The sequence below is a fragment of the Thermobia domestica genome, chromosome 2 (assembly GCF_964235325.1).
Source record: "Thermobia domestica chromosome 2, izTheDome1.hap1.1, whole genome shotgun sequence".
Taxonomy (NCBI): Eukaryota; Metazoa; Arthropoda; class Insecta; order Zygentoma; family Lepismatidae; genus Thermobia; species Thermobia domestica.
In genome coordinates this window covers 327,227,181-327,245,584 of record NC_137455.1, presented here as the reverse complement: position 1 = coordinate 327,245,584, position 18,404 = coordinate 327,227,181, and the positions used below count along the sequence as shown (strand labels likewise).

The 18,404-nt window shown below is 35.6% G+C and overlaps 1 protein-coding gene across 3 annotated transcripts in view; it reads right to left on the bottom strand.

Moving 5' to 3' along the window:
* Window positions 1-18,404, bottom strand: part of timeout (circadian regulator timeout) — a 1,048,389-nt gene that overhangs the window by 1,023,121 nt on the left and 6,864 nt on the right. For 2 of the 3 annotated variants that reach the window (XM_081749081.1, XM_081749078.1), the window contains exons 2-3: window positions 15,349-15,493; window positions 8,614-8,767 (exon numbers count right to left, since the gene is read on the bottom strand). In XM_081749081.1, coding sequence (XP_081605207.1) covers window positions 8,614-8,767; window positions 15,349-15,442 — 248 coding nt within the window. In that variant the 5' untranslated portion in view covers window positions 15,443-15,493. Of the gene's footprint in view, window positions 1-8,613; window positions 8,768-15,348; window positions 15,497-18,404 lie in introns of all 3 variants that reach the window. The other variant, XM_081749079.1, reaches the window with a different exon arrangement.

Genomic DNA, 18,404 nt, shown 5'->3' with positions numbered 1-18,404 from the left:
ACTATAATAAGTATCAGACCCCGCCCACAGCTAATTAGTTAGCGTTCCCGCTTCCTACGTAGAAGATTCGCTCGATTCTTGGAAAAAGTACATATGGTTTGGATTCCACGTTTAAATTGTAGGTTTACCTCTCATATAGCCTCAGTTTCGAAAAGAAACGTCAGACTCAAAAGTAAAAATAATTTTTAAATTTTTAAAAATTACTTAACCTTTTGATCTTATTGAGCCGTCATTACCACATAAAACAGAATAATAATAATAATAATAATAATAATAATAATAATAATAATAATAATAATAATAATAATAATAATAATAATAATAATACACACAGAAAACTGAGAAAATTTTGAGTCAAACGGTATGTCTTTCTTATTGAACCATAAACTTCTCTCCTGCCAAAATATATCATGTTGGTAATACTACTTCTTAGGAAAAAACACTGAACACGAGTTCTATATTTTGTAATTAACTGTAGCATTCGTGTAATAAGAGGAAGCAAAGTTTTTTTGATACGCTCAGAACGATCGAACTAAACAAAATACCAACACCGAGGTCAACAACAGTTAAATCTAATAGCTATCGCACTTGAAACATAAACCGGAACCGAAAGAGTTTATTAAACATGTCCCTAAATGAGTTTTCTCATCAATGAGATATAGTTAAATCATGTTTTCGCACTCAAAACAAAACAAACAAAAAAAAAAAAAAAAAAAAGGCCTGTTTTCGAGATAAATTCTAAACGCAATTCCGTACCTTTTCCAATCAAAGTCGCACTTAAATTAATTTCCGTTTTTCTTCATCTTTCTTTTATTATTCTTAAAGTGCTTACTTTCTGAATACCTCTGAAATATACTTCGTGCAGTGGATTTCTACAAGTTGTTTTAAAGACAAAATGTAGTTTTTTTTTTTTTTTTTTTTTTTGTACACGATAAAACGAGGAAAATGTTTGTTTTTCTAAAAATTGCTAATGCAGCTCTTCCACCTCCTTAACAACCCCACCCCAAAATTACAATTTTTTTCTTTCTTTTCTTTTTCAAACTTGGCCATCTCAGGTTTTCAATGATACAAATCACATTCCAATGGCTACTATTAGCGTGCAAAACTTGAAGGCTACCTCAGTTCAGCCATTTTCGCAGTCAGTCGATCAAAAGAAATATTTTACAAAAGTTTGCTTAAGCTCACACTCAATAACTGTAAATTCATCAGCAAAGGCTAATTCGTGCAATCAGTCTTGTTTGATTATTTGAGGAAAAATATGATGTAGAAGAGATTTCTTAAAATGAAAAATACCATAAGCAGCATAATGTATAAAAACAAATTTCACTTCATTTGAAATACATTTAAATTATAAAATCTACCTCTGATTTCCGAGATTTTTTTTTTTTTTTTAATTACGGTGAACTTCCTCGAAAGTGTTATGTTGACAGTTAATTATACAGAAAATAGGTTTAGATGGTAAACAAGCTTTGATTGAATCTCGGCCGCAGCAGTAAATGCTATTCGAGACAATTTAATTCAATAAGGGAAAACTGAACCGAACTAACACAAGTCAATATATATATATATATATATATATAGCATGTAAACTCAAATGAAATTTAAGGGGACCGCGGTGGCTCAGTGGTAGAGCGTTCACCTCTGGTGCTTGGGGTCCCGGGTTTGATCCCAGCCCCCGCCAAGTGGACAAACACCGTGTGCGTGGGTTTTCTCGGGGTTCTCCCGTTTCCTCCCATTTTCTTCATTCCACCATTTCATTCATTACTCATCATCACCGTCTCTTTTAGCCTAATCGGCATAGGCGTGGGACGTAAAATTCAAAGATTTCATTTCATTTCAAATGAAATTTATAGGTCAAAAACCACCGAAATTTTATGTTCGAAGCCAATTTTGGACCTGTAACTATAGTCAAGTTCAAAATAATTTCGTTTCGGGAGGGATAAAAGATAAAGAGAGAAGGAAGACTTGGCATTATAGATTGATTGATGGGAGTTTAAAGTCCCTTTTCAGAAGTGATACTATACGAAACCAAGCCTAAGATTTACAAAGTGGAATTCAAACTACTACTCGGGTTTGTATCCAAGGCACGCATCTACGCCAGAAATCGAACCAGGAACCACAGGTATAGATAACACAATCGTTAGCTGCTCGGCCACTAACAGGCATACATTAAATATAACGTCAACCAAATCGAGTCTTACGTATCCCTAAATAACATATTTCAAAATTACTTCGAAAATAATGAAAAATCAATGAAATACCGTTCTTTAATACAGACATATATTTACTGGTTTAAATAAAAATTAATGAATATTCGAACGGTTGGGAATTCAATTTAGAGGGAAAATTTACAGGAAATGAAATCTTTCAGTTTACGTCCCACAATTATACCCTTTCGGCTAAGGGAGACGATGATTAAGGCAAGTGAATAATGATGGAATAGTTGGCGGAATGAGAAGATGGAAAGAAACAGGAGTACCACAGAAAACCCATGGACACATTATTGTCCACCACAAACTTACCTGGCCAGGGATCGAACCAAGGACCCCATGCACCAGAGGTAAGCGCACTACCACTAAGACAGTGGTTTCCGTTGGGAAATTTATAGTCATTGAATCACTCAAATATTTCTAAGATGCAATATATTCATTAAAATATTCAGATACTTTTATCCTGCAATATGATAAAATTTTTATGAGATTATTCCTAATTATCTCATCCTATTGATGAAGAGAAAAATCATCAAATCAATTCAACAATAGATTTACGTCTACGACAATAAATAAAATATTTACTCTCAATTTCTCTATTAATTAGACATGATTAACCCAGCTGACTTAAAGGTGTAAAGCAGCCACTTCTATCTCGAACAAGATACTCCTAAACTACTAGAGTCATTAATTCTTCATTATATGTAGCTACATTAACGTTAATTCGTATCAACGTTGTGGGTTTTGACAAATGCTGTACACACTGGCCACACGTAAAATATACAAATTCAATATTTACAAGGTGTCATCATTTTCTGATCAAACAAGCTTTATCACTATCCATGATAATCTAATTAATTACAGTATGTATATATCCTCCGACTAATTGATGTGGTGGGCATAAAATTAAGTTAATGTAATCTGCAAAAATGAAATGAAAATGCAATTATTTACCTCATGTGAGCATCTGCTATATTAATATTGGGTTTCCCTCCCCCCTCTGGTAACAAGTGGGAAACATCATTTGAAACGAATGAAAATTCATTTGTCACTGGGTTCTTTCTATTATACGCGCTGTCAGATATATTTAATAAGCTAATTGTTTTAGTTAAGAGATTTATGGAGATCAATCATCATTGTCGAAAGTATTCTCCCATTACAGGGACGTCTCTTTTGCTGCGAAAGAAGATATATGTCCTATACTATTTCACTTTAAGATTTTTTTTTAAAGACACGTCATCATCTATAATTGCATCTGTCTCTCTCTTTTCGTTCTTCATTTGACTTTTCCTTGCAAAATCAATGACATGGATACTATATGTTGTACGTGTTCAACCTAACTCATCCGATCTGAATCAAACTTGGCATTGTCGTAGACCTTAACGTGCTATTTAAGAGTCTGAAATACTATGCTGTATAGACCTTTCGTTCGCAAGTTATACATTAATAATAATAATATTTGGTCTAGGAATTAATTCGTGCGCTTGGTATGCACACATTGAAGCTGTAGTACAAACACAAAATACATAAATACCTTAAGAAAAATATTGTCCATCGCTAGCCACCACTTTCGCCCATCTGTCAGGCAATGTACGGATTCCGTGGCGAAAGAAGTCCTCATCCTTGGAAGCGATCCAGTCAGAGACCCATGTTTCGATATCTTCTGAAGAAGTAAACCGCTGTCCAATCAAATCGTTGTTCATGCAATCGAACAAGTAGTAGTCCGAAGGAGCAACGTCTGGTGAATACGGCGGTTGGGGTAAAACTTCCCATCCGACATTTTCTAAATAGGTACTCTAATTATATAGTCACGAGGGAACCCTAATATTAGTATATTATTATTATTATTATTATTATTATTATTATTATTATTATTATTATTATTATTATTATTATTATTTTCATGTGTTCTGCCATGGTGACCTATGGTTAACCCCTACGTCATGATGCAGCACTTGCCCTAGGCACTAAAAAACATGCAGGTAGGCAAAATATCACTACAAGTAAAGCAAATATTTTAGAGAACGTGGCTTAAACTAAAAAGAGAACTCTCTGGTGATGTGGCCCATAGAAAGGCCAAACACTTTTAGTTTAGAGGTTGCTGGTCAACACATTTGACTTCTTCTGACGTTATTTCTGACTCTTTTGAAGGTTCTAGTAATTTTTCACTTGCCTAACGAGGATCAACAATAAAAATCCTGCCCATTGCCGAGAATCGAACCTGAAATCACCTTCATTATTAGGCTACATGAATACGCAATATACTATTTAAAACGAACTGGAAAGGCGAGCACTTTTCTCCTTGTTCCAAAATCCTCATTCACTCCATCCATAGACTCTCTAAGTTGTTTAATATGCAGATGTATGGAAACACTGATCTACATGTATGTTTCTTCCATTAAAGCCAAGATATTCAGTGATAAAACCATCAACCATAAATTTCTCATTTCTATTAGCATGACAACACAGTGAGAACTAAATTTCATCCAAGCTGCCAATCTGAACTGTTTCTAACTCCCTCCTTTTCCGACTTTCCCCATCAACCTATAAAGAGAAGACTTCCCCTATTCACTTGACATTCAATTTCTGCTCTCCCCTTCTTCGAACCCTAAAGGATATGAATGCCCTATGCGCGTTTCAATCAGTTTTTTTTTTCAGAGGTCTTCAACTATAGTGAACTTTCTAAAGGTGACATCTATTGTTTAAACTAACATTTAAACTACTTCGTTTAATGAATTCCAAGCAGGAATAAAGCCTCGATTACAAAGCAGTGACTGTATTTAGTCAACTTTAAAGGCTTAACTGCAACATTTACTTTCACTTTCTCACCCCTTCTACTTTCGATACTGTTCCCGCCATTCCCTTTCTCCCACGTAAACAGCTTCTATTCGCATCTTGTCGCTACTTGTACAACTTCTCGGCGTTTTCGCACCACACCAAAACATTATGGTAACACCTCCGCTATCTTTTATCAGAATCTTTTATGAGCGTAAAGAAACAAAGTCTCTCCTCCCCGAAAGAATCTAGTTTCACTACTCTCCATCTCTTTTATGTGAACGCTGATCTAATCTTCACAATTTTAACACCCAACTACATCCCTCTTTGTTTCATCTTTTTAGAACCATTAGCTCCATTCACGTGTATACATTCGTTATCTATATAATCTTGGCACAAGTTACATAGACAGGGAAACGTTATCTAGTTGCGAAATCCCAGTTAAATAGAACTAATGGAACAGGCTTTCAGTATAAGTATCAAATAACTTTATATGTTAGGGAAAGAGACAGGGAACGAAACGCACAGAGTAACTACAGTAATCTACGAATTAGAAACATACTCGGTATTTTTAGAGGAGTGAAAAGGGGAGTTCAAGGAGGTTTGAAAAAAAAAAAAGCGTCAAAGCTCACGATTGTTTCTTTCTCATTCCTGACAGTATATTTGACCTTAAATACACACACATATACTGGGTGTTTCAAGACAATACCGACAACATTTGGGAGGTGATTCCTGACACCGAAATAAGACAAAAAGTATTCACCAACCTGGGTGCACAAATGCTTCCTATCGGAGTTATGGGTTGCCGAAAACATTAAAAAAAAAAAAAAAAAAAAAAAAAAAAAAAAAGTGACTTTTAAAGATCCATAGCTCCAAAACTATGCGAGCTACCGCAGCCGGGTCAAGACTTCACTTAAGGGTTAACATGTGCGCTATACAAAAATACGTGATCCAGAATCCTAAGGTACTCACGCAACAATTTTTATAGAGGGAGTTTGGCTACAGGCATATAATTTGAAGTACTCACCAACTACCTCTATAAAAAATATTGTGGAAGTACCGTAGAATTCTGAAACCTGGATATTTGGATAGAGCACGTACTAGTGAAGTGAAGTCTTGACGCGATTACGGCAGGTCCCATAGTTTTGGAGCTATGGACCTTTAAAATTCATTTTTCATGTTTTCTGCAGCCTATAATTCCGAAAGGAAATATTTGTGCACCCAGGTTGTTCTATACTTTTTGTCTGCTCTTGGTATCAGGAATCACCTCCCAAACGTTGTTGGTGTTGTTTTGAAACACTCTGTAGAAGTAAGTAAGGTCGTACACAACAGGGTTAAAGAGAGAATCTTGAGGTTAAACATCGTTACTTTTAGAATATTTTACCTTGAAATACGGTGTAAAATAATGTGATTTCATTTTTAGCAAAACAATAAAACGTATACAAATACTAGTACACGTCTTAATTTCCCTTCCGCGCCAGCATCTTTATACATATATACATTCGACCAAATTTGATTGATTGGGATTTTGGGTCTCTTTCAGCTCTGAAGCTATATGAGACATGGAACTATATCTTTACGTGGGATCTCACATGCCTCCCGTGCCGACAACATATGCTAGTATATAGCAACGTGGGAGGTAAAGCTAGAAATTAAGAAATATTTTACTTATCGACCGTTTTATATTTTAAAAAAGCACCCCTTACCTGTCTATTTTAGGTACCGGGGTTACACTAGTACGGGCACTTTTGGTGGACGATGTCTTGGATTCGATTCTCAGTAGAAGAGCCTTCAAATTTATGCGCACTACTGTGGTTCCTATTGAACCTTACATTGTAGTCCACATCTCAAAGCCTTGGTGCTGAAAAAAGGGGCTAAACATCAATGTATAAACAATAAACAAAATTTTAGATAAAGCACTACAGTCCATGTTCCAAATGTGATGTTTGGTTTGGTAGTTGGATCATGTGTGCACAGCAACTTCCACCACAACTATTTCCGGATTCCTTACTCAAATAATTCTCCAATTGATCCATACATTAGATGAACACCTAAAACCATGTATCCCTATCAGGAATTGAACGTAGAACCTTATGCAACAAAGATAAGGCTAACCACTCGAATATAAGATTGCATTTATTTTAGTACACTAAACTCACTAATTCGATACATATATTAAACCATGTAAAGTTGATTATAGTACTACAGCATGTGTGTAAACTGACTGGGCTGACATCAATATCATGAATGATAGAATGTATGGCTGTTCAGGAAACAGGCGTTGATTCCGTATCGTAGACTATATGGGAAACTATTTGAATTACGAGGTGGGAAGACGGAAATAGCAGTGCAAAAGCTGATATGCATACATGATCTAACTACCAAACCAACCGTCAGACTTGGCGCATCATAAGTGACAACTTCATATGATGTAGCACTTTTTAAAATTTTGTTTACTGTTTGAAAAAGTACACTGAAGTTAGTTTGATGTAGTTGTTAACGCATCAACAAGGTAAGTCCGAGACCCGAGTTTGATTCCTGCTTTGGTCATGCAGTTGTGAATCTGCACCTAAAGAGGAACTGATGTGATACAAAGTCGGCTATTTCCTCCACTCATCATATATACTGTAGATGTGCTCGCAAAAAGGTCACTACAAATAGCTCGATTTCTGAATAGACCGGAGTAACGCAGCAGGTCGTATTATACAGTATTATACTGTTATAGATATAGATATCCAATATCTATCTATCTATATATATATATTAAATAAGTCGCACTTGTGTGAGGAAGTTGGTGCAATGAACATAACCCTGGCATTTATTATTATTAAATTAATGTCAGTGTAATTAAGCATTTCCCAGGCAGTCGAAACGGGTAGCACGCATGTCTATAGTGCACGCCAGTATACGAAATAAGACTCAATGGCGCTGAGAACCAATACACACTGACCAGCAGGCACCCTTAAGCCGTATAGTCCAGCATTTTTCAATTTTTATTTTATAATTATTTTCATAATGCCAAGTAACTTTGATTTTTTTTTATCGCAAAGAAACATTACAATGTACAGAAGAAATGCAATTCAATAACAGCAAATATTATTTCAGAAAATAAAAAAAAAAAAAAAATTTAAAAAAAAATCCGTAATGTGGATATGCATCATTAATTAGTTTCAATGTTCTAATTTTCTCCCGCTAGAGCAGTGGTTCAGAGACCACCGGCTGAAGCTGCCTAGCATAGTCCTTCGTCGGCCAGAACTAAATGTTTGAATTTCGTAGAGTATTTACAAACTTCAGATACTTATCTTTAACAGGTTTGGAAGATTCCGTGTTCGTTTCAATAAAAATAAATAAATAAAAATCTTGTTTGAGGTACTGTTCGAAGTTAAGTATTAGCTCATTTGCCAAACGTAATTAGCATGGCTAATTCCTTTCGCCTGTGGTTCACAAAGACACATGGGAAAACTAAAAATTAACGAACTGGTCTTAGCTAAAAAAAAAAAAAAAAAAAAAAAAAAAAAAAAAAATACAAATCTCTTGTAGGAATAATTTAATTCTCTAATTTGTATGACAAAAATCGAAATATATTTTTTTAAGTGTTTATCTACACAAGAATTATTATGGTACTTGCCTGAGCACAGAGTCAAATAATTCTTTCTCTTTCCAGTGTTCTTTCAAGATGGGAAGCAAGTCCGTTCGAAGAACCTGAGTCTCACCAAGCTGCCTCCGTATCTCATGATTTTCATCGTCTCGACGCAAGTACCTGATGAGATCTTTGACGGTTTCTGAAATACATTGAATGTGAATACATTGAATTTGAACAGTGCAAATAAGAATATATACAAAAATAAATAAATAAAAAGATGCTTTTCAACTATTTTGTTTTTACACAATACTTGTGTGTATCGAATTCTGTTAAAAAATATCTCTCTCTCACACACACACACACACACACACACACACACACACACACACACACACACACACACACACACACACACACACACACACACACACACACACACACACACACACACACACACACACACACACACACACACACACACACACACACACACACACACACACACACACACACACACACACACACACACACACACACACACACACACACACACACACACACACACACACACACACACACACACACACACACACACACACACACACACACACAAACAAACAAACAAAAGGAAGTAATCGATAGATTGGCGGAGATTCAAACTCGCATCTTCCACTGCTAGCAACACGATTTATGATTTAAATTTTGACAAAAATGTTAGGAAATAATTATTTATTAACTAATTAAGTACGATTTTGTTTCTCGACACCATGAAAGGTAAAATCCTTTCCTTGCATTATCTTAGTTGTTTCGTTAGGTTTAAAATTTCGTATTTTCCTCATGTTTGTTGCTTATTCCCCGAGCTCTACGAGGCCTGTCTAAAAAGTATCCGACCTTAATTTCTTCCACGCAAAGTAGTGATTCTCAGGCGGCGCCACCGTGCACGGTGGAAGGAGGAACCTTAATGCGCATGCTTGAATTTTTTCACCGCGTTCGCGTGTGCCAGTCGTGAGCTGGTGGTCGCGAAGTGAGGTGCTGTTGGTAGTGTTCGTCGGATTTAGTGTTTCTCGCAAGATGACTGAACGAATTGAGCAAAGATACTGCATCAAATTCTGTCAAAGGCTGGGTGATTCTCAAAGCCAAACAATTCGTAAGATTCAGCAGGTGTTTGGAGAAGATGCGATGGGTGTAACACAAATTAAACAATGGTTCAACCGATTCAAAGATGGCCGCACATCAGTCGAGAGTGAGCAGCGTAGCGGCAGGCCCCAAACTGCTCGGAATGCAGCTGTTGTTGAGCGGGTGCGAAATTTGGTGATGGCAGATCGCCGTTTGACAGTGCGGGAGATTGCAGAAGATGTTGGAGTGAGTAAAGATTCTGCACATGCAATTTTGCGTGACGATTTGAACATGAAACGAGTGGCTGCTAAATTTGTACCCAAGTTGTTGTCTCAGGAACAAAAAGACACCCGTTTTGACGTTGCACAGGACCTTCTGGACACCACCAACACTGATCCTGGGTATCTGAATTCCGTGATAACTGGAGATGAGTCATGGGTGTACGGGTACGACCCAGAAACAAAACAACAATTGTCTCAATGGAAGCATCCCGATTCTCCAAGGCCGAAGAAAGCGCGGCAGGTGCGAAGCAAAATCAAGGTGTTGCTGACTGTTTTCTTCGATGCCCGTGGAATTGTGCATCACGAGTACGCACCGGAAGGACAAACAGTGACAAAGGAGTACTATCAAGATGTTCTCAGGCGACTCCGTGACGCAGTCCGGCGCAAAAGACCAGACATGTGGACAGCGAAGAACTGGCACGTCCATCATGACAACGCCCCAGCACATTCATCCCAATTGATCCACACGTTCTTAGCCAAACATGGAATTACAACCGTTCGCCAACCTCCCTACTCTCCAGACCTGGCTCCTTGTGACTTCTGGTTGTTTCCAAAATTGAAGACGCCTCTGAAGGGATCCCGTTTTGAGAGTAGAGAAGACATAATGCGGAACACGACGACGGAGCTGAACAACATTCCAAAAGAAGACTTCCAGCGGTGTTTCCAACAGTGGAAGGATCGGTGGGCTAAGTGTGTGGAAGCACAAGGGGCCTACTTTAAAGGGGATTAGGGTCCCAAATCTGTCAGGTATTCGCAACTATTTTTCTGGCCAAAGGTCGGATACTTTTTAGACAGCCCTCGTGCTTAGAGTGCTTCTGGCAACTATTTTGTAGAGGCAAATTAATTTTGTAATTTAATATTTGTACAATTACATGTTTAAAGCAGAAAGATCTTTGCTCCAAAATACACACAGAACAATTAATTACTTAATTGCTTTTAAATAATAATTGCACAACAATTAGCTGGTGATCAAAAACTTTAACGATTACAGTTTTCTGTGCTTTTCCCACCAGATCATTTTCATTTATATATCATTTATAGACAATCCTTTTCCTCTCCCAAGTATTCGTCCCCTAAAAATCACATTCAAATGGTAATACTGAGGATTAAGACGGATCTCGCAAACATGAATCTTCTATAACGAATGTCAGAAATGAACATTAAATCTTACCTATATTTAAAAATAAAGTAATAACTTTTTCTTCAAGTTGATTCAGAAATTGCAAGCAATCTGATTAAGGTATTTACTCAGAGATTATTCATTTTATCACTTTCCAAAAACTTAAACCAATCAGTTTTTTTTCAGGAAGTCTGCTGGCTAGCGCGCGCGCCTTTGGTGTACATGGTGCCGGGTTTGATTCCCGGTAGAAATATTAAAATTTGAACGCAATATACCTGGCTCGGATCCCACTTTAAACTTAGGTCTACATATCTTCACATAGCCTCGGTGCTAAAATGGGACGTTAAATTTTAATTAACAACTTAATTCAGTCCTAGCTAAAAGACTCAAGTGAAGGTGCCACCATCGATATATATACAGAATTATATAATTGACTAATTATTTTATGTATAGGAAGTATCAACAGTCACAGAACAAGGACGGAGTTAAAAAGAGAGAAATCTGGGTTAGCAACTCATCAACGTAAAACCAAATTCTTGGAAGCCAAACACCCTGATAATAATTAAAAATGAAGCCACATACACATTCTTTTCCAGGCCTTTTTCCTTGAAAGAATGACGAAGTAAAATATTTAGACAGAATAAGATTAATATCAGAAACTTTTTCCTTAAAAAAAATTAACCGTATTCTATAAACAAGAACTCGGTATTTCAATTTTCTGGTGAACTAATTATCAACGAACATTGGGAGCATAAATATCTATGAATCAGGAAATGTCTTACCTAACGTACAACTTTGAGAGAATTTATTTTTACTTTATTTTAAATTTAGGTTTCGAATCGCTTCAAAAATATATACAACAGCGTTTTTCAAACTTTTTATTAAGTAAAAACCACTTCTACCAGTCAGAATGTTCTAGAAGCTACCTTGTTCTTGTCCTCTTTGAAAGCAATAATTGCATATACTTGTTCATTCAAGTTTATGTAACTACACGAAAATACTCGCATATACGTATATATTATATGATTAAAAGTTGGGAAAGGAAGTAAAAGATGCTTGCATATAGTATAATTTTCAAATGACTGTTAATTATACTGTGTGATACGCAATTCAGCTTTTGGACTAATGTTTAGTCCTTGAAGACCACAACGGGCAAGAACTTGAGGACCACAGTTTCACAGTTTGAGAAACACACACACAGCTTTACACACACACACACACACACACACACATATATATATATATATATATATATATATATATATATATATATACAGTATGTAATCAACTACTGTGCTTTACACAATATAACTGATATGCAAAAGTGAAACGTCGAGTGTGGCTGACCATGAAATTAAACATTGATTTTAGTATCAATTATTTTAAATTTCAGAATTCAGATACAAAATATCATAGTAAAATAATAGCAAAACACTTTTCAAATGTTTAAATTTTATATTTATTTATTTATTTATTTATTTATTATATGTACACATTTGTGTAGCAGTTCTTGTACCTTGTGCCATTTGCATGTAGTTTTTCTCTGTATCAGTTAATTTATATTTCGTGCTTAAGTCCTCTTATTTCATATGCACTGTTATGAAATAAACATGTACATGTAAAAACGTGCACAGTACCATTAGGTTAGTATATGGCTAGAAAATAAAAATAAAATAATAATAAAAAAAAGACAAATATGGAGTTAAAATAAGGCGATCTTTTTGATGAGAAAAAGCAAATGAAACTTACTCCACAAACCGAAAAAAAAGTAAATACAAACAGAGTGGCAAACGAAGTAAAAAAAAAAAAAAAAAAAACGCAAACATCTGGAAACTTTCTATCTCTCTACCAGTTTGATAAAGAGCTTCCCGGCATCACTTATGCAGAAAAATTAACCTACAAACCATAAATATAAGACAAACCTCAAATAACATTTCCTTCCACACGCTTCTTCTTCTTTTCCATTTTACATACTCAAATATTTTGTAACTGTTTGTATGTATGCCATAAACAAGCTTCAGAGAAAAACCAAGCCCGAAAATTTGTAAAAACGAAGTTTCGTAGAAATTACTATATTCAAAAACACATGAACACATGGGTAATTGTAGAGTTACAAAATGCAACGCTTCACCAGAGTATAGCCATAATAATAAACAGTCTTAGCTTGATATATTCTCTACGTGTGAACAAACATTTATTTTATTGTTTCGACTGAAAGTAATTAGTTTTGATCACACAGATAGAATGAATTTCTTTTAAACGTTTCAGGGAGAGTGGTTTAATATTTTAAAATAGCACTGTACAGTTTTCACAGCACAGTTAAGAACAACAATATCTTCTAGAGAATTGGAATAGTAAAGCTTCGGGTTAACTCAGAGCTGAACCTTTTTTTTTAACAAATAAAAACAATTGCCTATCAGAGTATGGCCATTCATTTGTATAGTGTTCTTCAAATTTTCCAAGATACTTAGCTAGAATTCCATAAGAATAATTTACTCGAAATATTTTCAAAATTTGAAATAAACAATGTGGGACTAAAAAGTACTTCTTACATCATGTATTAAATATGATAAAAAAAAGTTTATTTCTATTGTAACTTCAAAAATAAAGAAAAAAATTGCTCCACACTTATCCCTAAATAACAGTTGAGCCCGAAGTTAATTCTGGTTCCACTATCTTCAAAGTATTCATAGCTCATTTCTTTCCAAACAACCTCATTCTCTTTTCATGATCAAGGTTTACAACTTTCAGTTGAAATAAATAAATAAATAAATAAATACTTGTCTTAATGAAGAGAAAATATTGTTGTTGATACTGTAATATGTCTCACATGAAAAAATAGTCATATCCAGTTTTTCATTTTGTGATGACACAGCAATAACAAGAGAGTTATTTCCACACTACCAATACAGCTACAGTCAAAGGACTTCATATTTGGTCACTGTCACTCTTTGTTTGTTTGTTTGTCTCTCTCTCTCCCCTGGAAACAGTATGATATATTACATCACTGATATAGAAATGTTAGATGGTTTGTTTTCGCATCCTCAGTGCGCGTAACGAAGGCAAGTTACAACCAAATTTAAAAAATAACGTGACCCTTCATTAGGAAGTTTTCCTATTTTCACTCCGAAGTATAAGGGTTTGACACACAAGCTTGAAAGAATGTCTTCTAAACGGGGAAGAATATTTGGCTATGTTGGAATACTATGAATATGTATAATAAAGAGCTTTAGAGAAATAAATAGATGAACGTCACTAAAGAAAATATTATGGATTTTAATGTAAAAGATGTAGAGAAGGAACATTTTCGTGGAACATCCTATGAAGAACAGTCTGTGAAGAATTCATTTGACTTCCTTTTACTAATGCACGGCCAACAAGAGATGGTCTCTGACGTTTCTTACCACATGCGGTGGGACATTGCAGCCCCTACTTTGATACCAGTGTTACCAACCACGATCACTCTGTCTTATACCATTAATTAAATTGCCACTACAGTTGCACCGAAAAAAAACCTTGACACGCGAGTAGTGGCAATGTCACTGCGAGCTGTCAGAGACATTCTCTTACTGGACGCACTATAGTTCTATCAAATTTCTTATGTCAGTTATCACAAGGCCGATCCCGGGGGGAGGGGGGCAAAGCTCATGTGGGGATGAATATACAATATTTGTCATAATTTGAACGCAATTTTTCTTAAAATCCTCATATATATACCTTCTGCATCTGAATGCCGCCCCCCCCCCCCCAATTTACAGAGAAATCGGTGTCTTTGGTTATCACTGCAGATCAGAGAGAACTTCACTAAGTCACAGACACAATGCAGCAAAAGCATACATCAAAACGGCAGAAGAAGCAACTGGAAAACATTACAAAATTCCATTTGTAAACTCTTGATTTTGAAGAAACTAAGAAGCCATCAGACGATAGATAAAGCTACCACGCTCCCAATTCATTTGTTGCACAAGACGCAGAAGGCCTCTCTCGATCTTTGCCATTAACCAAATAGTCTAAAAGATCAAGGAAATACAGACTGTAATGAACTTTGGATAATTTCTTACCGTCATAAACAACAGTAGCACTGCGATTCGCAAACACTTTTTCACACAATATATCAGAATTGTCAGGCATAATACATAAACTTTTGACTCTTTCAAATTTCCTGGATAAATTCATAGATTTCATTGTAATTATTGATCAGAATCAACTTTAGGTCATCCATGGATATTTCATAAATACACACAAATAAAATAGTACACTTACCTAGACAGTACGGATCCTTGAAGTACTTATTTCCATCATGGTAACCAAGTGAACTGCAGGTGGCATTTATTTCTGCTGACAGTAACGACGCCATGGTTAAGAGCTACGTCCTTTGGCTATTCTATTTTAGTTGCGATTCTAACTTCTGCTGGAAAACAATATTAGGATGCTTATCGTACTGACTGCCTTCAGTGTACTAAATACATGAGTGAAGTGGATTTTGACATGCAACACCATACCTTAGCATATACTGTATATAAAGCACTATTTACGTTATATATCATTAAAAGTCATAAAAGTTGCTTCTAAGAACAAATGTAAATTAATTGATTGTGACAAGTGGTTAAAGTTTAATGGATCGCCACAAAAAATTTCAAGAACTACACGAAAGAACATTTACATTCTTATTCAAAAATCTTCGCCACTCACCTCTTGTTAAAAAGTTCTGCATTAAATGGATCTATTAAGAGAAAGTACATCAAATAAATGGATTGGTTAATGCTATATTGTTTTTGTTGTTTGTTTTCCAGAAATTAATACAGAAGTACTGTACTGTTTCTTCTATTACTACAATTTTCACTGCAATCTGTTAGCAATTGAATGAAGCTCTGACTGACGTCTTCTATTTTAGCTAGATCGGTTTCTGTGTATAGGTTTTTATTTTTGTAAAAGTGACTTACACCACTGTACATTTAACCAGTTAGAATATAAGTCTTCCTTGGTTGTTTAACATCTTTATGTCAAGTCACAATACTAAAGCGCCGTGTACACGAATGTAAAACTTTATTTTTATTTATTTATTTTTTTTAAGGAGAAAAGGGTGAGTGCCAGGATTTTTGAACAAGATACATTTTGAAGTAAGATTTGAAGCTTTCCTGGCGGCGTATATTATAAAGTTCTTCTCGGGCAATCAGCCAGGTGAAAACTGGTGGATAGGCCAACGTTTCGAGAGCTGTAGCAACAGCTCTCGAAACGTTGGCCTATCCACCAGTTTTCACCTGGCTGATTGCCCGAGAAGAACTTTATAAGATACATTTTATTTTGATCGTGTACCATGATTTATTTATGATTTATTTGACTGTGTGTTTAAATGTTTTTATTTACGATTTTTTAATATTATTTTCTTTATATGCATTAAATAATCTCATAGGCGAGAGTCGTCTCATGAAACATGGCAAATGTGCTTCAACCACTAAAATGTCATAGCTAGAGACCGGATGTTAGGCAAAATGCCTATTTTTTATTATTAAAGATATGATCAAAAATAACGTTTTAAAGTTTATATGGGGGTTTATACTTTCGATTTAAGCCAATTTTATTTTGCCTATTTTGACCTTTAGTGCCTAATATTGCCTATGCTATGCATTTTCTTCAAAATAAGCCTTCATTGGGAAAATATATAATTTATATAACATAAATAATACACACATATTAAGTGTTTGTAAACACAAGCACGTGGTACGTTACGATATATACATGGTGAACTTCAAAGATGTGCACATACTTTGGGAGGTGATTAGTAATATCAAAAGAAGACAAAATGTTTTCTTGCATTTTGTCGAATTCTGTGTCCTGTACGACTGACAGAGTGCCAATTTGGTATTGAAAATTGAATCTTGACAATTGGAACGGAACCAAAAGATGTGCACATACTTTGAGAGGTGATTCGTGGCATGAAAAGAAGACAAAAAGTCTTCTTGGATGTCACGAATCACCTCCCGAAGTATGTGAACACCTGTATGTCTCGTTCCAATTGTCAGGATTCGATTTTGGATTCCAAGTTGGCCCCCCTGTCACTCGTACACGACGCAGAATTCGACAACATGCAACAGGACTTTTTGTCTTCTTTTGATGTCATGAATCACCTCCCAAAGTATGTGCACATCTTTCAGGTTCACCCAGTATGTATGAAATGCGTAACAAGCTTCGTTTTTATATATACAATAAAAGAAGATATTAACAAACAAGTATGTTTCTATATTCTTTGAACATTATCTATGACTTGAATCTATTTTTTAATGGTATTGAGTATTTATCTTCATTATTTCGAGTTACATTTTAGTGCCTATTTTTTAAATTTTTAGTGCCTATTTGCCAGGTTTTTAGTGCCTAAACATCCGGTCTCTAGTCATAGCTGAGAAAATCCATTATAGTACTTGAAGACCACAGGATGGTGCTTTTCAATGCCATCAGTATATGGCGTCTATGTACAAGAGCTACTGGCAGGGGGAAGAAGTAGGAATCTGTTGTTCGATCAGGCTTTAATACGTACAAATAAACACAAAATCATGGTACCTACGTAGCAAACAGCCAACACTCTTCAAAAATAGACCTTCCACGGTGTCCATACCTATTTGCTAATGATGAGGAAGGCGTTCACAGGTTGTATACACTGACAAATGTAACACAACAGCTGGTATTCATCACTGTCGGCGAAAATTGTGGAGATTATTTGAAGGGTGTCTGCTGTTTGCTACGTACTTCTTTTTGTACCTTTATACTTTTATTTTGATATGTGCACATCAAATGAACGAGTGTTCGAAATAGGAGGAGGAGGAAAAAAAAAGATGAAAGCGGTATAGTAAATACTATTTCGAAAGAAGAGACAGAATGATTAGACACTATGAGATATGGAAGAATCACGTTATTAGCTTAAGGAAGAAGTGGCAGAAGGAAAAATAGCTTACCTAGAGGAAGATTGTGATTGAAATATACAGATTAAATAATACAAGACGAAGGGAATAAACCTTGGAAATGAAAAGTTTGGCCCAGAAAATGAAAAGAAATCTTTCAGTTTAACGTCCCACGATTATGCAATTTAGACTAAAGGTGATGGATGATTAAGGCAAATGAATGATGCAAGAATTGGTGGAAAGAAATGTGCGAGGAAACGGGAGTACTGCAAGAAAACCCACGGGTACGATCAGTGTTGCCAAAAAGTTGACACGAAAAGTCGCTAAAAATTATTCGTGGTATAGCGGTTAGCGTACCTGCTGTTGGCGCGGGAGACCCGGCTTTGATTCCTGGCGGGAGCTCACGTGGTTAGGATTTCATGT